Here is a 23,120-nt window from a genome sequence, read left to right on the forward strand (position 1 = left end):
TCTGACCCCAGCTGGGGGGTTGAAAGAATATTGTACATTTAGATAGAGAGCAAACGCCCTTTGACATGCCACAATAGAACTACATTACTTAAGTAGATAACAATTTAAACACAAGAAAACAATGCAGTCCATCTTATCAACTAGAAGTCTGACTCTGGAGGTGATTAGACAATGGGAATGTTTATCACTAGACTTAATTAGAGCACACAATAGCTGATGCCAGCAACCTTGTATTTAGAAAATAGCTTCTGAAAGCTGAACAAAGTTAACTCTTTCAGTTCTGACCGAAGGGTCTGTCACATATACATAGCACACAATACAGCCTATAGACAACCTTTCTTACATTATAGTCCAGAAGTGGCTAGGTTTGCCACAACCGCTATACCACACGGCCTCTGGCCACGAACTACCCTCAGAGAGCCCGGTTCAATTCGCGGGGCTACTCACAACCTATTCGGTGCTTTGGATGTAAGCAACTAGGGCACAAAAGACCAGAGTGTCCCCTAAATGCAGTGAACCAAGCACAGTCCTGGAGAAGACCTGCCGGCGGAATCACACGTAACCCTCAGCCTGCAGCCCACTGAGTAGAGGTGGAAGAATGCTGGGGCATCCTACATGAAGCAGACCTTGTGCAAGCTGCCCGCCGGAATAACCGGCAACTGGTTAAAGTGAATGGGAAGGAGGTCAGTGGTCTACGGGATACTGGTGCTACCACGACCTTGCTTCAAAAGAACTTGGTGTCTGAGAAACAGCACACTGGAGACACTGTGACTAAGAGGGTAGCAGGGGGCGCTGTGTTCCGCCTACCTGTTGCCAGGGTACATTTGGATTGGGGAGTGGGCGCTAGACCTGTGAATGTGGGGGTCATGAAGGATTTACCAGCTGATGTTCTCCTTGGAAATAACTTGGCCCCCCTTGTTTCTGCCTATGCTCCCATGGGTCCCACTGATGTTAACCCTGTGACTACCCGTGCCCAGATCCGTACACCGAGACTGACCCACCTGCTGCTAAGTCCCAGGACGCTGGGCTCAGTAAATCTCTATCCGCTATTGATACGTGGAAGTCTCGTTACAACACGCTGATGAAGGAGAAGAGGAGCGCAGAGGAAAAAGCGCATTTAGAACGTGAATCTCTTCTAGACAAGCTGCACAGACAGAATGCAGAAAACACCAGCTTGAGGGTGGAACATGAAACCTTAAAGACAAACTTAGCGACACTGGAGGAGAAGCTGACGCTGGCTCATAGTGAGGTGCAGCAACTAAAGGGCACCCTATGTCAGTATGAAGGGATTGTGGATACCTATAAAGAGCAGGTACAAAAAACTCGTAAAGAAGCTGATGAGATTTTGAAGGACTGTTTAGCCCTAGTCTGGGCACTGAAGAAGTTGAACCCTTATTTTTACGGTCAGGCATTCTCTCTCATAACGGGAATACAGATGGATTGTCCCGGCAAACTGACATGCCTACCACCTTCTAGTCCGGTCATCCCCAGGTTGACCCACCAAAGGGTCAAGCCGGGTCTGCCGGAGTGTTCCACAAGGGGGGAGCTATGTGACAGACCCTTCTGTCAGTACTGAAGGAGTTAACTTTGTTCAGCTTTAAGAAGCTATTTTCTTAAGACAGGTTTGCTGGCATCAGCTATAATTAAGTTTAAGTGATAAAAATTCCCATTGTTCAATCACATCTAGAGAGCAGACGCCCCAGTGATAAGAAAGGATCAAGTGTGTCTTGTGTTTAACTTGTTAGCTGCTTAAGTAATGTAATTCTATTGTGGCCTGTCAAAGGGCGTTGTCTCTCTATCTAATGTACAATATTCTTTCAACCCCCCAGCTGGGGTCAGACCTGCATAAATACTAGGCATATAGCCTTTAATAAATGGCATTCTGTTTTAAACCTTCAAATGTGGAGCCTGGTCTCATGTTTGAGGAGGGGAATTAGCTGGGTTGTGAGTTGCTGATCTCGCATTCAGGGCATCTTCCATCTGGTATTAACCCTTGGTATCCTGTGGGTACCGTAACAGGTACCTTAAACGGAAGGCACCACTGCTTGCAAAACCTCTCTCCCAAAAATAGCCTCCGAAGAAGCAAAAGTATTGAATTTGTAAAATTTGGCAAAAGTATGCAGTGAAGACCAAGTCGCTGCCTTACAAATCTGTAACAGAAGCCTCATTTTTGAAAGCCCATGTGGAAGCCACTGCTCTGGTAGAATGAGCAGTAATTCTTTCAGGAGGCTGCTGGCCAGCAGTCTCATAGGCCAAACGGATGATGCTTTTCAGCCAAAAGGAAAGAGGTAGCAGTCGCTTTCTGACCTCTCCTCTTACCAGAATAGATAACAAACAAGGAAGATGTTTATCTGAAATCCTTAGTTGCTTGTAAATAGAACTTTAAAGCACGAACTACATCAAGATTATGTAATAGACGTTCCTTCTTCGAAGATGGATTAGGACACAGAGAAGGAACAACTATTTCCTGGTTAATATTCTTGTTAGAAACAACTTTAGGAAGAAAACCAGGCTTGGTACGCAAAACTACCTTATCTGCGTGGAACACCAGGTAAGGTGAATCACACTGAAAGGCAGATAATTCTGAAACTCTTCGAGCAGAAGAGATAGCTATCAAAAACAAAACTTTCCAAGACAACTTAATGTCTATGGAATGTAAAGGTTCAAACGGAACCCCTTGAAGAACTGAAAGAACTAGATTCAAACTCCATGGCGGAGCCACAGGTTTATACACAGGCTTGATTCTGACTAAAGCCTGAGCAAACGCTTGAACGTCTGGCACCTCTGCCAGACGCTTGTGTAACAGGATAGACAAAGCAGATATTTGTCCTTTTAAGGAACTAGCCGACAATCCTTTCTCCAATCCTTCTTGGAGAAATGACAATATCCTGGGAATCCTAATCTTACTCCATGAGTAACCCTTGGATTCACACCAACAAAGATATTTCCGCCATATCTTATGGTAGATTTTCCTGGTGACAGGCTTTCTAGCCTGAATCAGAGTATCTATAACTGACCCAGAGAACCCACGCTTTGATAGAATTAAGCGTTCAATCTCCAAGCAGTCAGACGTAGAGAAACTAAATTTGGATGCTTCAACGGACCCTGTATCAGAAGATCCTGCCTCATTGGCAATGTCCATGGTGGGACAGATGACATGTCCACTAGGTCTGCATACCAAGTCCTGCGTGGCCACGCAGGCGCTATCAGAATCACCGAAGCCTTCTCCTGCTTGATTCTGGCAACCAGACGCGGAAGGAGAGGAAAAGGTGGAAAAACATAAGCCAGATTGAAGGACTAAGGCGCTGCTAGAGCATCTATCAATATAGCCTTGGGATCCCGGGACCTGGACCCGTAGAGAGGAAGTTTGGTGTTCTGACGGGACGCCATCAGATCCAACTCTTGAGTGCCCCATAGCTGAGTCAGCTGGGCAAATACCTCCGGGTGGAGTTCCCACTCCCCCGGGTGAAAAGTCTGACAACTTCGAAAATCCGCCTCCCAGTTGTCTACTCCTGGGATGTGAATTGCTGAGAGATGGCAGGAATGATCCTCCGCCCACCTGATTATTTTGGTTACTTCCGTCATCGCTAGGGAACTCTTTGTTCCCTCCTGATGATTGACGTAAGCTACAGTCGCGATGTTGTCCGACTGAAATCTGATGAATTTGGCCGCAGCTAGTTGAGGCCATGCCTGAAGAGCGTTGAATATCGCCCTCAGTTCCAGAATGTTTATCGGGAGAAGAGTTTCTTCCCAAGACCATAAGCCCTGAGCTTTCAGGGAGTCCCAGACCGCAACCCAGCCTAACAGACTGGCGTCGGTCGTTACAATGACCCACTCTGGCCTGCGGAAACATATTTCCTGAGACAGGTGAGCCTGAGACAACCACCAGAGAAGAGAATCTCTGGTCTCCTGGTCCAACTGAATTTGAGGAGACAAATCTGCATAATCCCCATTCCACTGTTTGAGCATGCATAGTTGCAGTGGTCTGAGGTGTATCCGAGCAAAAGGGACTATGTCCATTGCCGCTACCATTAGTCCGATTGTCTCCATGCACTGAGCTACAGATGACCGAGGAATGGAATGAAGAGCTCGGCAAGTAGTTAACAGTTTTAACTTTCTGACCTCCGTCAGAAATGTTTTCATTTCTACCGAGTCCATCAGGGTTCCTAGGAATGGAACTCTTGTGAGGGGGAGAGAGAACTCTTTTTGACGTTCACCTTCCACCCGTGAGACCTCAGAAAGGCCGATACGATCTCCGTGTGAGACTTGGTTCTTTGGAAAGTCGACGCCTGAATTAAGATGTCGTCTACGTAAGGCGCCACTGCTATGCCCTGCGGTCTTAGAACCGCCAGGAGGGACCCTAGGACCTTTGTGAAAATTCTGGGAGCAGTGGCCAACCCGAAAGGAAGAGCCACAAACTGATAATGCTTGTCCAGCTTCTCCCTCAGACATCAAATCCCTCGCTCCCATTTCAGAGCATTGTGAGGGTATATACGGCTACCAAAGCGTCAGAATGCTCATAATCTGTTCTTAAAACAGAGCTATCACGCTTTGCGGGAAACACGGGCAGTTTATATAAGAAGGCTGTAAGAGAATTATCCATGACTGACGCTAAGTCTTGTGATGTAAAAGGGTTAGACGCACTAGAGGTACTAGGCGTCGCTTGCGCGGGCGTAACTGGTTGTGACACTTGGGGAGAGGCAGACGGGCTACCCTCGTTACCTTCAGTCTGAGAGTCATCTTGGGCCACATTCTTAAGTGCAACAATATGATCTTTAAAGTGTATAGACATATCAGTACAAGTGGGACACATTCTGAGAGGGGGTTCCACCATGGCTTCTAAACACATTGAACAAGGATTTTCCTTAGTGTCAGACATGTTTAATAGACTAGTAATATACACAAGCAGGCTTGGAAATCACTTTAATCAAATAAAAAACACAATTTGAAAAAACATTACTGTGCCTTTAAGAGATAAAAAGAGCACACAATTTTACAAAACAGTGAAAAATGCAGCAATTCTCCTGAAATTTTCACAGTATGTACCTAAAGCCTTAATAGGGTTGCACCACAAGTTTCAAAACGATTAACCCCTTAATGCCCAAACCGGAGCCGCCTAAAGCCAACACCCAGTTAAAAATAGTCCAGCACCTTGCCACAGCCTTGCTGTGGCCCTACCTGCCCTTAGGGATCAGATTTGGGGGTATATAGCTTCTATAAGGCCCTCAAACAGCAGAGGACCCTCCATGTGAAGCAGCATGAACTTCTCTGCAATTCTAACTGCGCATCTGAGGCGCAAAATTAGGCCCCTCCCACTCTACTCCGGAGCTGTGAGGCCTAGTAAATCACTCTTAAGTGAATAAAAAACAGCCATGTGGGTAATAACCCCAGAAAGAACCCCAAAAGGACTTTCAAAGTGTCTGCAAACTATATTTTTCTTAAATAAACAATCGATTGCCTTATCAGTGTCAACCAGCATAATTAGCCCTGTTATGTAAGCATTCAATTCCTTACTAAGTCTGTGAACATAGCTTACCCTCCCCTCATGGGGATATTGTCAGTCTCTTCTAGCATTATCTCAGTCTTGTCTAGAAATAAATGACTGAACATACCTCATTGCAGATTACCCTGCAAACCGTTCCCCCCAACTGAAGTTTTCTGGTACTCCTCAGTCCTGTGTGGAAACAGCAGTGGATTTTAGTTACAACATGCTAAAATCATTTTCCTCTCAGCAGAAATCTTCATCACTTTTCTGCTAGAGAGTAAATAGTACAAACCGGTACCATTTAAAATAACAAACTTTTGATTGAAGATAATAAAAACTACAATTCTAACACCACATTCACTTTACCCTCCCGTAGAGAGACCCTAGTGCTTAGAGCCGGCAAAGAGAATGACTGGGGGATGGAGCTAGAGGGGGAGCTATATGGACAGCTCTGCTGTGTGCTCTGTTTGCCACTTCCTGTAGGGAATGAGAATATCCAACAAGTAAAGGATGAATCCGTGGACTGGATACACCTTGCAAGAGAAAGCAATATTCTTATTCATAAAGAATAATATACACACCTGAAGTTGGCTTGTGTCCATATATGCCATTAAAGAATGCCGGCATCCGGATACTGCCACCAATATCAGAGCCCACGCCAAAGACTGAGCCTCCTGCTCCCAGTATACATCCCTCACCACCTGCAATGTATGGAAGATTAGTGCAAGTATAAACTTTTTAAAGGCACGTAGACATTCAAACAAACATAAATATAATACAACATAATTATGTATAAAATATGTGAAATTTAACGTAAGCATATAAAAGCTATCTTTTCAAAAGCGTATGCTTGACAATATAAACCCAAATTAACACATTTCAACATTTTTTTCCACAAAGACCCAGTCTTTATGGTTTATTAAACTAATGTGGATTAGTATACACAAAAAGAAAGAAGTGCTTAACCAAGAAACAAACAAAAGAATAATAGCTTGTCACCACCCTAGGAACAGCCTCTTTATGCATTTCACAGAGAGAATCTTTTCTGATGTATATCAGCCCAGCCCTGAATTACCAGATAATCTGAATAAGAGACACTGCAACCACAGTTGTACATTTCAACGCACTCATATCCCTCTAGGCAACATCTAATTTCCTGCCATCACCCTTAGGACCTGATGATCAAAAACTTACCACCATGAAGAAAAATCGCACAAAATCTTTAGGATTTTTATTAGACATTATATTGTAATATAGGAGTCTCCCCTTCACATACAGAACCCTGCAAAGTGATTTAAACATCTGTCAATGTAAAATTTGTGTTTCTAAAATATTTTTATGGACGTGGCCATACGGACGATACTTCTCAGATCATCTCCACTGAGCGGAGAGCTTTAGATCATTAGACCCTTAGGGAAACTACCCCAAGAGTCATAATATGCATACACTAAAAGAGAAGCACTCAACCAGTGAACATTCTTGGGGTGGTAGCCATAGAACAAGCTATTATGCTTTTGTTTGTTCTATGGTTGGATGCTTCTTACTTTTTGTTCATGCTTGCTATGACCCTTTGTGGGATTGTTCCCCAGTGTGCCTAGGGATATATGGCTGCACCTCAATGATGAGGACCATACAAGGCAGAAACATAGGTATAATATTGTCATGACTCTTGTTCAGAGAGGGATAGCCTAGAATTAATAAGTTGCACTGTGCTAGAATAAATATTCAAGGCAAAAAGAGGATTTTCCTAGGTTGTTTACTAGACGTAGAAGAAGCTATTATGCTTTTGTTCATTCCCTGTTTGAGCATTTTTTGGGGAATGCCAATGTGCATTAGTGTATATTAGTGCTTGTACCAATTTTCACTTTAGGATGGTGACCCAGGCTTTATGGGAGTGCCAGTGACGTCACTACTTAAGCACGTGGTGACGTCACAAAGGGGCTGAACCAGGAAGCTTATTGTAGCTGCAAGGGAGCTGGATGGGGGGGGGGGGGATGTTCTTCAAACCCCTCAATTTCAGCTCCATAGCAGCTACAAACCTATCAGACCCCTCATTTGAAAGAGTATTGGAGGTCTTGGAGCAGTAATACAAAGCAGATGTTTAAAAATAAAGTAAAGTATAACTAATGAGGATTTACTTGGGAATGGGATATTATTTATGCAGTAAAACAAAATCAAGTATGTCTAGAGACCCCAATAAAGTTTATTTACTAGTAGACAAGTCCCTCTTTAAAAAAATCTATTAAATTTTGTTTAAATAATCAGGTTATCACCTTGCAAGAAAAATGTACTTTTATTTCTGTAGCGCAAAATGGGGCCTCTCTAATCTATATTATAACTCAAAAAAGCCTGTACGGGCCCCTATTTCATATGTGGCTACCCTTGACAATTCAGTAAAGTGATCATAATAACAGCAGTGGCCAGAGGGCCATTTTCAATATTATTTAATAAAAGCTACATAAAAATTATACTTTTTTTTTTTTACAGTTTTTGCTGCAGCTTTTCTCACATGCCATGAATTATAAATATAATGAGCCAGATTATGAGTCTAGAACGATTACCGCATCCTCAGAGCTCTGGTTAACTATTTTGTGAAACATCAAAAATACATTACAAAGTAGAGTTGCACTCCTAATAACACTATCTAATTAAAATGATTAAAAACCAAATTGCACAAAAAAGTTCTAAGTTCTCAAAGATATGAGGTCTCAGGTGTTAGAAAAAAAGGGCAGGCAAAGGGCTTTAACATTGAGATGCATACATATACATGTCTAAATATCTACAGTATATGTGAGTCTATACTGTATATGTATATATACAGTATATATATATATATATATATATATATATATATGTATATATACACATATATATGTGTACATATATATATATATATATATATATATATATATATATATATATATATATCCCCCAACGAAGAAGAAATCCCTTGTATATTACGGTTCCCAGACCAAAAGAAATGTCCATTGAATTAGGCACAACATAAGCACTGTACTCAAAGATGCATATAACAGTTCATACCTAAAAAGCTAAAAACTAAAAGATTACGGCTTTAAAGACAATTCATTCGCAAACTGGCCAGACAAAAGCAACACTGTTATTCATTTATTTCCAATGGGTTACTTAAATGTCGTTTAGGAATGAACTATCTTTTAGTTTTTAGCTTTTAGTTTAGAATATTCAGCTATTGAACAACCAATTCACTAAACACACTTTTAATATACACACAGCATTTTTTGTATTACACAATATTGTCCTAGTATTTATTGAAGTATAGTTTAATACTGTGAAATCACGAAAAGGGAGGAACACTTTTGGTTTTGACCATTTAAATGTATACTAATACCACACACCTCCACATCTTTGACAAAGCGCCAGAAGGGCGTGAAACGCGTCAGATGACGTCACACTCCACCTACACCTGTGTCTCCTGGTAGTCACCTCGTATATGTATGCAGAGTGTTTGTTCACACACCACGAATAAAGGTATGAACTGTTATATGCATCTTTGAGTACAGTGCTTATGTTGTGCCTAATTCAATGGACATTTCTTTTGGTCTGGGAACCGTAATATACAAGGGATTTCTTCTTCGTTGGTGTTTGTACCTGGGAGTGAGCAGCCCGGTCTGCAGGCTCAAGTTTGTGTCGGGAGAGGCGCCGACACAGTTTCCCTTTCTTGGCTCCCATCTTCAGACCTAACCGCTCATAGTTTTAAACTCTCAACCTATCATTGTATATATATATATATATATATATATATATATATATATATATATATATATATATATATATATTTACACATATATATATATATATATATATATATATATATATATGTGTAAATATATATATATATATATATATATATATATATTTACAGGCATATAAACATATAAATACATATGTACACACACATATATAGAAAACATATAAAAGCATATTTATGCAATATTCATATTTAATAGTGTTATACTGTGTATTTACTGTAAATATTTCACATTCCAATGTTTTTCACATAGGGGAATATGTTCTATGTATTTATAAATGGCTATTCCTATATATATATATATGTGTGTGTGTGTGTGTGTGTGTGTGTATAGACATATATTTTACCAAAATACCATCAGATATATATAGAAATATGTATTTATGAATACATAGAACATATTCTATATGAAGAACATTGGAATGTGAAATATTAATATTTTCATGTTGGGTTAGCACTCTTGAGAATATGCAATCTGGTTTGCGCATTAGTACGTTGTTAGGATTTTTTTCCACTTTTTTTTCTCTATTGACATCTATGGGGTAATAGGTTATCGGCTTTTTACAAACATCAGTTCAGTGTGTGAGCGAAAATGATTTTCTTTCAAATTATAAGCCGACGCACACAAAAAACTAACTTTTAGTGGAGTTAGCATTCAAGCAGGAGCGTTATATACCGCTCCACTTGTAATCTGGCCCAACACTGACATATTATGAATCTGATGGGTCTGCTAAAAAAATATGTAATTTGTGTGACTCACTGAAAGTTGACTACAATAGGGTTTAAATGTAAATAGCAAAAAAATCTAAAAATTGGCTCAGCACTGGGGAGAAAAAAGGGCTTAGCAGCAAAAGGGTTAAACTATATAGCATGCACAAAAAACAAAAGAGCACACATCCAAACTGTTTTATGCTACTCCAAGTACATGGACTTATCTACAGAAATGCTGGGGATTGTGCAAATTATTTGTATCCATCCCATCCCCTTCTCACCAGAGCTGCCTCCCACAATATGCTGGGGGTTGTATGGGTTTCTGGTCTTGCCATAAACATTGTTGCTTGACTCATACCACATACACAACTCGCTGCAGTTAGTTACCCCCAGAGGGATCCCACCGGCACTCTTTAACCGTGCGACAACCACTGCATCTGTGGAAGACCGTAGTTGACTGCGACAGATGAGTCCGGAGCTGTTCGGCATTCCTGGGAATATAAATGCATAGAGTGTGCATGTTATAGGAATTAGTTCTGTAAGCCATTAGCAATGTTGTTTTACAAATTAAAAGGGAAGACTCACCTTGAAGAGCAAATGCTTCTTTAACGGTAAAAGGGACCCCAAGAAAGGGGAATTTTTCCCTAATGGTAGCCTCATTCTCTGACCCTGAAGACACCAAGTCATCCACGCTCTTTGCCTCACGCAGAGCATCTTCAAATCTATCACACACTACAGCATTGAGCGCTGAATTAACCTGTCGTATTCTGGAAATGTAGGCTTGAACCACAACTGTACTCCGAAGCTGGGGACAGAGCATATAACCACTATCAGAAATCCAGCACTCTCCTGAATGCTCCCCATATACAGCCTATTCCATCATAATTATTTTCTAAACATTATGTGAAGCTGTACTCTTCTCACCTCTGCACTCTTGCTTTAGTTTAAAGGGACAGTATACACTAATTTTCATATAACTGCACTGTTGATGAAGCTAGGCTAGGATACCCACTGAAAGGGGCGGAAAAAGCAAGAAGAGCAAACACTGCCCCCTCCCCTGCATATGAAAAGACCCATTACACAACCAGGACTCTTTAGACATCAGTATACATCTAAAACTTTGGGGCTTGGTTAGGAGTCTGAAAATCAGCACAATGTTATTTAAAAATAAGCAAAACCATACATTGTTACAAAAACACTTGCAGATGGTCTATATAAATGGAAGAAAAATCTAGTGTATAATGTCCCTTTAATTGTTGCCCTTGTCCTCAACACTCCTCTCCTTCTATAAACCACTTTTTTTTCATCTTAATGATTTCTTTATAACCACCGTTATATTTCTTGTACTCGTTATGGTTTATCTGATGTAGTTATATTCTGTATTAAAATCATTGGATGTCCATTTTGAATCATCTAACATACACCACAAGTGTCCCAGGACTTTCCTTAAAGGGATATGAAACCCAATTTTTTTCCTTTATGATTCAGACAGAGCATGCAATTTTAAGCAACTTTCTAATTTACTCCTATTATCAATTTTTCTTCTTTCTCTTGGTATCTTTATTTGAAAAAGCAGGAATGTAAGCCACCAATCAGCAAGCACTACCAAGGTGCTGAACCAAAAATGGGCTGGCTGCTAAGCTTTCATTCCTGCTTTTTTTTTTTTTACCAAGAGAACAAAGAAAAATTGATAATAGGAGTAAATTAGAAAGTTGCTTAAAACTGCATGCTGTATCTGAATCATGAAAGAAAAAATGTGGGTGTCATATCCATTTAACACTTGACTGCTTCTGGAAGAACTTTTGCTATCTAAGCTAGGATATCTCCTAATTTTTTTATAACACTCCATATACCCCCTAGCAACCTCATCTATAGTAAAAACAACATACACTACGGATAAACTAAGTATACACTACTAGAAACCATTATCCATCTCACACAAAGTATACACCAAGCTCCTGCACACACACATTATACAGCAAGCACCTGCTCTCCTGCACACACTCACACACACACACATTATACAGCAAGCACCTGCTCTCCTGCACACACTCACACACACACACAGTATACAGCAAGCACCTGCTCTCCTGCCCACACATGCACACAGTATACAGCAAGCACCTGCTCTCTTGCACACACACACACACACACACAGAATACAGCAAGCACCTGCCCTCCTGCGCACACACACACACAGTATACAGCAAGCACCTGCTCTCCTGCACACACACACACACACACAGTATACAGCAAGCACCTGCTCTCCTGCACACACACAGTATACAGCAAGCACCTGCTCTCCTGCACACACACACAGTATACAGCAAGCACCTGCTCACACACACACACACACACTAACACACAGAATACAGCAAGCACCTGCCCTCCTGTGCACACACACACACAGTATACAGCAAGCACCTGCTCTCCTGCACACACTCACACACACAGAATACAGCAAGCACCTGCTCTCCTGCACACACTCACACACACACACACACACACACACAGAATACAGCAAGCACCTGCTCTCCTGCACACACACACACACAGTATACAGCAAGCACCTGCTCTCCTGCACACACACACACACAGTATACAGCAAGCACCTGCTCTCCTGCACACACACACAGTATACAGCAAGCACCTGCTCACACACACACACACACAAAGTATACAGCAAGCACCTGATCTCCTGCACACACACACAGTATACAGCAAGCACCTGTTCTCCTGCGCACACACACACACACAGTATACAGCAAGCACATGCTCTCCTGCACACACACACACACACACACAGTATACAGCAAGCACCTGCTCTCCTGCACTCACACACAGAATACAGCAAGCACCTGCTCTCCTGCACACACACAGTATACAGCAAGCGACTGCTCTCCTGCACACACACACACACACACAGTATACAGCAAGCACCTGATCTCCTGCATACATACACACACAGTATACAGCAAGCACCTGTTCTCCTGCACACACACACACAGTATACAGCAAGCACCTGCTCTTCTGCACACACACACACGTAGTATACAGCAAGCACCTGCTCTCCTGCACTCACACACAGAATACAGCAAGCACCTGCTCTCCTGCACACACAGTATACAGCAAGTGACGGCTCTCCTGCACACACACACAGTATACAGCAAGCACCTGCTCTCGTGCACACACACACAGTATACAGCAAGCACCTGCTCTCCTGCACACACACACACACACACAGTATACAGCAAGCACCTGCTCTCCTGCACTCACACACAGAATACAGCAAGCACCTGCTCTCCTGCACACACAGTATACAGCAAGCGACTGCTCTCCTGCACACACACACAGTATACAGCAAGCACCTGCTCTCGTGCACACACACACAGTATACAGCAAGCACCTGCTCTCCTGCACACACACACACAGTATACAGCAAGCACCTGCTCTCCTGCACACACACACACAGTATACAGCAAGCACCTGCTCTCCTGCACACACACACACACACAGTATACAGCAAAAGTCTACTCTCCTGCGCACACACACATACAGTATACAGCAAGCACCTGCTCTCCTGCACACACTCACACACACAGAATACAGCAAGCACCTGCTCTCCTGCACACACACACACAGTATACAGCAAGCACCTGCTCTCCTGCACACACATAGTATACAGCAAGCACCTGCTCTCCTGCACACACACACATTATACAGCAAGCACCTGCTCTCCTGCACACACACACACACAGTATACAGCAAGCACCTGCTCTCCAGAACACACATAGTATACAGCAAGCACCTGCACTCCTGTACACACACACACACACACACACACAGTATACAGCAAGCACCTGCTCTCCAGCACACACATAGTATACGGCAAGCACCTGCTCTCCTGCAAACACACACACACACACAGTATACAGCAAACACCTTCTCTTCTGCACACACACAAAGTATATAGCAAGCAACTGCTCTCCTGCACACACACGCAGTATACAGCAAGCACCTGCTCTCCTGCGCGCGCACACACACACACCCATTATACAGCAAGCACCTGCTCTCCTGCACACACACACAGTATACAGCAAGCACCTTCTCTCCTGCTCACACACACAGTATACAGCAAGCACCTGCTCTCCTGCACACACACACGCACACACACACACAGTATACAGCAAGCACCTGCTCACCTGCACACACACACACACTGTATACAGCAATCACCTGCTCTCCTGCACACACACAGTATACAGCAAGCCCCTGCTCTCCTGCACACACACTGTATACAGCAATCACCTGCTCTCCTGCACACACACAGTATACAGCAAGCCCCTGCTCCCCTGCGCGCGCGCGCACACACACACACACACACACACACAGTATACAGCAAGCCCCTGCTCTCCTGCGCAAACACACACAGTATACAGCAAGCACCTGCTCACCTGCAAACACACAGTATACAGCAAGCAGCTGCTCACCTGCACACACACGGTATACAGCAAGCACTTGCTCTCCTATACACACACACAGTATACAGCAAGCACCTGCTCTCCTACTCACACACACACACGGTATACAGCAAGCACCTGCTCTCCTGCACACACACAGTATACAGCAAGCACCTGCTTTCCTGTTCACACCCACAGTATACAGCAAGCACCTGATCTCCTGCTCACACACACAGTACAAGGCAAGCTCCTGCTCTCCTGCACACACACACACACAAATAGTATACAGCAAACACCTTCTCTCCTGCACACACACACACAGTATACAGCAAGCAACTGCTCTCCTGCACACACACACAGTATACCACAAGCACCTGCTCTTCTGCACAAACACACACAGTATACAGCAAGCAACTGCTCTCCTGCACACACACACAGTATACCGCAAGCACCTGCTCTTCTGCACAAACACACAGTATACAGCAAGCATCTGCTCTTCTGCACAAACACACACAGTATACAGCAAGCACCTGCTCTCTTGCACAAACACACACACAGTATACAGCAAGCACCTGCTCTCCTGCACACACACACACACAAAGTATACAGCAAGCAACTGCTCTCCTGCACAAACACACACAGTATACAGCAAGCACCTGCTCTCCTGCACACACACACACACAGTATACAGCAAGCACCTGCTCTTTAATCACACACACACAGTATACAGCAAGCATCTGCTCTCCTGCTCACACACACACACACACACACACACACACACAGTATTCAGCAAGCACCTGCTCTCCTGCTCACACACACACAGTATACAGCAAGCACCTGCTTTCCTGCTCTCACACACACAGAATACAGCAAGCACCTGCTCTCCTGCACGCACACACACAGTATACAGCAAGCACCTGCTCTCCTGCACACACACACACAGAATACAGCAAGCACCTGCTCTCCTGCACTCACACACACAGTATACAGCAAGCACCTGCTCTCCTGCACACACACACACACACACAGTATACGGAAAGCACCTGCTCTCCTGCACACACACACACACACACACACAGTATACCGCAAGCACCTGCTCTCCTGCACACACACAGTATACAGCAAGCACCTACTCTCCTGCACGCACACACACACAGTATACAGTAAGCACCTACTCTCCTGCACACACACACAGTATACAGTAAGCACCTACTCTCCTGCACGCGCGCGCACACACACACACACACACAGTATAAGGCAAGCTCCTGATCTCCTACACACACAGTATACAGCAAGCACCTGCTCTCCTGCACACACACACACACAAACAGTATAGAGCAAGCACCTGCTCTCCTGCACACACACACAGTATACAGCAAGCACCTGTTCTCCTGCACACACACACACACAGTATACAGCAAGCACCTGCTCTCTTGCACAAACACACACAGTATACAGCAAGCACCTGTTCTCCTGCACACACACACACACACACACAGTATACAGCAAGCACCTGCTCTCCTGCACACACATGCACAGTATACAGCAAGCGACTGCTCTCCTGCACACACATGCACAGTATACAGCAAGCGACTGCTCTCCTGCACACACACACACAGTATACAGCAAGCACCTGCTCTTGTGCACACACACAGTATACAGCAAGCACCTGCTCTCCTGCACACACACACACACACACACAGTATACAGCAAGCACCTGCTCTTGTGCACACACACAGTATACAGCAAGCACCTGCTCTCCTGCACACACACACAGTATACAGCAAGCACCTGCTCTCCTGCACACACACACAGTATACAGCAAGCACCTGCTCTCCAGCACACACATAGTATACAGCAAGCACCTACTCTCCTGCACGCACACACACACAGTATACAGTAAGCACCTACTCTCCTGCACACACACAGTATACAGTAAGCACCTACTCTCCTGCACACGCGCACACACACACACACACACAGTATAAGGCAAGCTCCTGATCTCCTACACACACAGTATACAGCAAGCACCTGCTCTCCTGCACACACACACACACAAACAGTATAGAGCAAGCACCTGCTCTCCTGCACACACACACAGTATACAGCAAGCACCTGTTCTCCTGCACACACACACACACAGTATACAGCAAGCACCTGCTCTCCTGCACACACACACACAGTATACAGCAAGCACCTGCTCTCCTGCACACACATGCACAGTATACAGCAAGCGACTGCTCTCCTGCACACACACACACAGTATACAGCAAGCACCTGCTCTTGTGCACACACACAGTATACAGCAAGCACCTGCTCTCCTGCACACACACACACACAGTATACAGCAAGCACCTGCTCTCCTGCACACACACACACACAGTATACAGCAAGCACCTGCTCTCCAGCACACACATAGTATACAGCAAGCACCTGCACTCCTGTACACACACACACAGTATACAGCAAGCACCTGCTCTCCAGCACACACATAGTATACGGCAAGCACCTGCTCTCCTGCAAACACACACAGTATACAGCAAACACCTTCTCTTCTGCACACACACAAAGTATATAGCAAGCAACTGCTCTCCTGCACACACACGCAGTATACAGCAAGCACCTGCTCTCCTGCGCACGCACACACACACACCCATTATACAGCAAGCACCTGCTCTCCTGCACACACAGTATACAGCAAGCACCTTCTCTCCTGCTCACACACACAGTATACAGCAAGCACCTGCTCTCCTGCACACACACACGCACACACACAGTATACAGCAAGCACCTGCTCTCCTGCACACACACACACACACTGTATACAGCAATCACCTGCTCTCCTGCACACACACACACTGTATACAGCAATCACCTGCTCTCCTGCACACACACAGTATACAGCAAGCCCCTGCTCTCCTGCACACACACTGTATACAGCAATCACTTGCTCTCCTGCACACACACACAGTATACAGCAAGCCCCTGCTCTCCTGCGCAAACACACACAGTATACAGCAAGCACCTGCTCACCTGCACACACACAGTATACAGCAAGCACCTGCTCACCTGCACACACACGGTATACAGCAAGCACCTGCTCTCCTGCACACACACAGTATACAGCAAGCACCTGCTCTCCTACTCACACACACACACACGGTATACAGCAAGCACCTGCTCTCCTGCACACACACAGTATACAGCAAGCACCTGCTCTCCTACTCACACACACACACAGTATACAGCAAGCACCTGCTTTCCTGTTCACACCCACACACACAGTATACAGCAAGCACCTGATCTCCTGCTCACACACACAGTATAAGGCAAGCTCCTGCTCTCCTGCACACACACACAAATAGTATACAGCAAGCACCTGCTCTCCTTCGCACACACACAGTATACAGCAAACACCTTCTCTCCTGCACACACACACACAGTATACAGCAAGCAACTGCTCTCCTGCACACACACACAGAGTATACAGCAAGCAACTGCTCTCCTGCACACACACACAGTATACCGCAAGCACCTGCTCTTCTGCACAAACACACACAGTATACAGCAAGCAACTGCTCTCCTGCACACACACACAGTATACCGCAAGCACCTGCTCTTCTGCACAAACACACACAGTATACAGCAAGCACCTGCTCTCTTGCACAAACACACACAGTATACAGCAAGCACCTGCTCTCTTGCACAAACACACACACAGTATACAGCAAGCACCTGCTCTCCTGCATACACACACACACACAAAGTATACAGCAAGCAACTGCTCTCCTGCACAAACACACACAGTATACAGCAAGCACCTGCTCTTTAATCACACACACACAGTATACAGAAAGCACCTGCTCTCCTGCTCACACACACAGTATACAGCAAGCACCTGCTCTCCTGCTCACACACACAGTATACAGCAAGCACCTGCTCTCCTGCTCACACACACAATATACAGCAAGCACCTGCTCTCCTGCTCACACACACACAGTATACGGCAAGCACCTGCTCTCCTACACACACACACACACACACACACACACACACACACACACACACAGTATACAGCAAGCACCTGCTTTCCTGCTCTCACACACACAGAATACAGCAAGCACCTGCTCTCCTGCACGCACACAGTATACAGCAAGCACCTGCTCTCCTGCACACACACACACACACACAGTATACAGCAAGCACCTGCTTTCCTGCTCACACACACACAGAATACAGCAAGCACCTGCTCTCCTGCACGCACACACACAGTATACAGCAAGCACCTGCTCTCCTGCACACACACACACACACAGTATACCGCAAGCACCTGCTCTCCTGCACACACACAGTATACAGCAAGCACCTACTCTCCTGCACACACACACACACACACAGTATACAGTAAGCACCTACTCTCCTGCACGCACACACACACACACAGTATACAGTAAGCACCTACTCTCCTGCACGCACACACACACACACACACACACACAGTATAAGGCAAGCTCCTGATCTCCTACACACACAGTATACAGCAAGCACCTGCTCTCCTGCACACACACACACACAAACAGTATAGAGCAAGCACCTGCTCTCCTGCACACACACACAGTATACAGCAAGCACCTGTTCTCCTGCACACACACACACAGTATACAGCAAGCACCTGCTCTCCTGCACACACACACACAGTATACAGCAAGCGACTGCTCTCCTGCACACACACAGTATACAGCAAGCGACTGCTCTCCTGCACACACACACAGTATACAGCAAGCACCTGCTCTCGTGCACACACACAGTATACAGCAAGCACCTGCTCTCCTGCGCACACAAACACACAGTATACAGCAAGCACCTGCTCTCCTGCGCACACAAACACACAGTATACAGCAAGCACCTGCTCTCCTGCACACACACACACACAGTATACAGCAAAAGCCTGCTCTCCTGCGCACACACACACACACAGTATACAGCAAGCACCTGCTCTCCTGCACACACTCACACACACGGTATACAGCAAGCACCTGCTCTCCTGCACACACATAGTATACAGCAAGCACCTGCTTTCCTGTTCACACCCACACACACAGTATACAGCAAGCACCTGCTCTCTTGCACAAACACACACAGTATACAGCAAGCACCTGCTCTCCTGCACACACACACACAAAGTATACAGCAAGCAACTGCTCTCCTGCACAAACACACACAGTATACAGCAAGCACCTGCTCTCCTGCACACACACACACACAGTATACAGCAAGCACCTGCTCTCCTACTCACACACACACAGTATACAGCAAGCACCTGCTCTCCTGCTCACACACACACACAGTATACAGCAAGCACCTGCTCTCCTGCTCACACACACAGTATACGGCAAGCAGCTGCTCTCCTGCACACACACACACACAGTATACGGCAAGCAGCTGCTCTCCTGCACACACACAGTATACAGCAAGCACCTGCTCTCCTGCACACACACACACAGTATACAGCAAGCACCTGCTTTCCTGCTCACACACACACAGAATACAGCAAGCACCTGCTCTCCTGCACGCACACACACAGTATACAGCAAGCACCTGCTCTCCTGCACACACACACACACACACAGTATACAGCAAGCACCTGCTCTCCTTCACACACACACACACACAGTATACGGCAAGCACCTGCTCTCCTGCACACACACACACACACAGTATACAGCAAGCACCTGCTCTCCTGCACACACACAGTATACAGCAAGCACCTGCTCTCCTGCACGCACACACACACAGTATACAGTAAGCAGCTACTCTCCTGCACGCACGCACACACACACACACACACAGTATACAGTAAGCACCTACTCTCCTGCACGCACACACATACACAGTATAAGGCAAGCTCCTGATCTCCTACACACACAGTATACAGCAAGCACCTGCTCTCCTGCACACACACACACAAACAGTATAGAGCAAGCACCTGCTCTCCTGCACACACACACAGTATACAGAAAGCACCTGCTCTCCTGCACACACACATACAGTATACAGCAAACACCTGCTCTCCTGCACACACACACACACACACACAATATACAACAAGCACCTGCTCTCCTGCACACACACACACAGTATACAGCAAGCACCTGCTCTCCTGCTCACACACACACAGAGTATACAGCAAGCACCTGCTCTTCTGCACACACACACAGAGTATACAGCAAGCACCTGCTCTCCTGCACACAAAGTATACAGCAAGCACCTGCTCCCCTGCACACACACACACACAGTATACAGCAAGCACCTGCTCTCCTGCACACACACACAGTATACAGCAAGCACCTGCTCTCCTGCACACACACATACAGTATACAGCAAGCACCTGCTCTCCTGTGCACACACACATACAGTATACAGCAAGCACCTGCTCTCCTGCACACACACACATACAGTATACAGCAAGCACCTGCTCTCCTACTCACACACACACACAGTATACAGCAAGCACCTGCTCTCCTGCTCACACACACAATATACAACAAGCACCTGCTCTCCTGCACACACACACACACACACACAGTATACAGCAAGCACCTGCTCTCCTGCTCACAAACACACACACACACACACACAGTATACAGCAAGCACCTGCTCTCCTGCACACACACACACACACAATATACAACAAGCACCTGCTCTCCTGCTCACACACACACACATACACACACACACACAGTATACAGCAAGCACCTGCTCTCCTGCACACACACACATTATACAGCAAGCACCTCCTCTTCTGCACACACACACACACACAGTATACAGCAAGCACCTGCTCTCCTGCTCACACACACAGTATACAGCAAGCACCTGCTCTCCTGCACACACACACAGTATACAGCAAGCACCTGCTCTCCTGCTCACACACACACACACACAGTATACAGCAAGCACCTGCTCTTCTGCACACAAAGTATACAGCAAGCACCTGCTCCCCTGCACACATACAGTATACAGCAAGCACCTGCTCCCCGGCACACATACAGTATACAGCAAGCACCTGCTCACACACACACAGTATACAGCAAGCACCTGTTCTCCTGCACACACACACAGTATACAACAAGCACCTGCTCTCCTGCACACACTCACAGTATACAGCAAGCACCTGCTCTCCTGCACACACACATAGTATACAGCAAGCACCTGCTCACACACATAGTATACAGCAAGCACCTGCTCTCCTGCACACACACACAGTATACAGCAAGCACCTGCTCTCCTGCTCACACACACAGTATACAGCAGGCACCTGCTCTCCTGCTCACATACACAATATACAGCAAGCACCTGCTCTCCTGCACACACACACAGTATACAGCAGGCACCTGCTCTCCTGCTCACACACACACTATACAGCAGGCACCTGCTCTCCTGCTCACACACACACACACAGTATACAGCAGGCACCTGCTCTCCTGCTCACACACACAGTATACAGCAGGCACCTGCTCTCCTGCTCACACACACACACAGTATACAGCAAGCACCTGTTCTCCTGTACACACACAGAGTATACAGCAGGCACCTGCTCTCCTGCTCACACACACAGTATACAGCAGGCACCTGCTCTCCTGCTCACACACACACACAGTATACAGCAAGCACCTGCTCACCTGCACACACACGGTATACAGCAAGCACCTGCTCTCCTGCTCACACACACAGTATACAGCAAGCACCTGCTCTCCTACTCACACACACACACGGTATACAGCAAGCACCTGCTCTCCTGCACACACACAGTATACAGCAAGCACCTGCTCTCCTAATCACACACACACACACAGTATACAGCAAGCACCTGCTTTCCTGTTCACACCCACACACACAGTATACAGCAAGCACCTGATTTCCTGCTCACACACACAGTATAAGGCAAGCTCCTGCTCTCCTGCACACACACACACAAATAGTATACAGCAAGCACCTGCTCTCCTTCGCACACACACAGTATACAGCAAGTACCCCTCTCCTGAAAGCACATAGTATACAGCAAGAATGTGCTCTCTTGCCTTAAAGCTTGCTTGATATAGTATACTTATTAGATGTGTCACACCTTTACCTCTAAATATCATGATAGAAGGATGTAATATATCCTTTAAAATCTCTTTAACACCATGTATTTCACATATTATACTCACCTCCCCTCGCCGGATCTTCTCTGCCAATACAGTAGCCGGTATGAGGAGTAGGGAATCAAGTGGGGGTCCTGGACAAGGAGGGTCTCTAGAGAAGACCGAGAAAAGGCGTACAAGGAGCAGGAAGAGGTAGGACATCCCTCGGACAGTGAAGATCACAATATGATTAAGGATGTGCATGATGGGAGGGGATCAAGCCGTAAGTGTCCTGGGGGGTGACAAATAGGGTCAAAACTCAGCAAACTATAACACAGGGAGTGAATGCTAGCGCTTTCTAGCTCAAATCATCACACTGAACTAAAACGGTTACATTACACCGCTGGCTCTCCTATGTAAACTTGGCACTGTGTTTCTTGAGAGATGCAGGAAATCAACAGCAATGAGACTGAAATCATTCAGACACAAAAAATAATCACAGGCCGTATAAACAGTGCTTAGCAAAAGTACAAGCTCTGGCAGCAGCTGAAACT

At 45.5% G+C, this 23,120-nt stretch overlaps 1 protein-coding gene across 3 annotated transcripts in view; it reads right to left on the minus strand.

The window, feature by feature from the left end:
* The window catches only part of FAAH2 (fatty acid amide hydrolase 2), a 59,960-nt gene that overhangs the window by 26,591 nt on the left and 10,249 nt on the right, over nt 1-23,120 (minus strand). For all 3 annotated transcript variants that reach the window (XM_053698928.1, XM_053698929.1, XM_053698930.1), the window contains exons 2-5: nt 22,654-22,858; nt 10,569-10,788; nt 10,265-10,474; nt 6,067-6,186 (exon numbers count right to left, since the gene is read on the minus strand). In XM_053698928.1, the coding sequence (XP_053554903.1) occupies nt 6,067-6,186; nt 10,265-10,474; nt 10,569-10,788; nt 22,654-22,830 (727 nt within the window). In that variant the 5' untranslated portion in view covers nt 22,831-22,858. The remainder of the gene's footprint in view (nt 1-6,066; nt 6,187-10,264; nt 10,475-10,568; nt 10,789-22,653; nt 22,859-23,120) is intronic.

Source organism: Bombina bombina, chromosome 1 (assembly GCF_027579735.1).
Source record: "Bombina bombina isolate aBomBom1 chromosome 1, aBomBom1.pri, whole genome shotgun sequence".
NCBI lineage: Eukaryota > Metazoa > Chordata > Amphibia > Anura > Bombinatoridae > Bombina > Bombina bombina.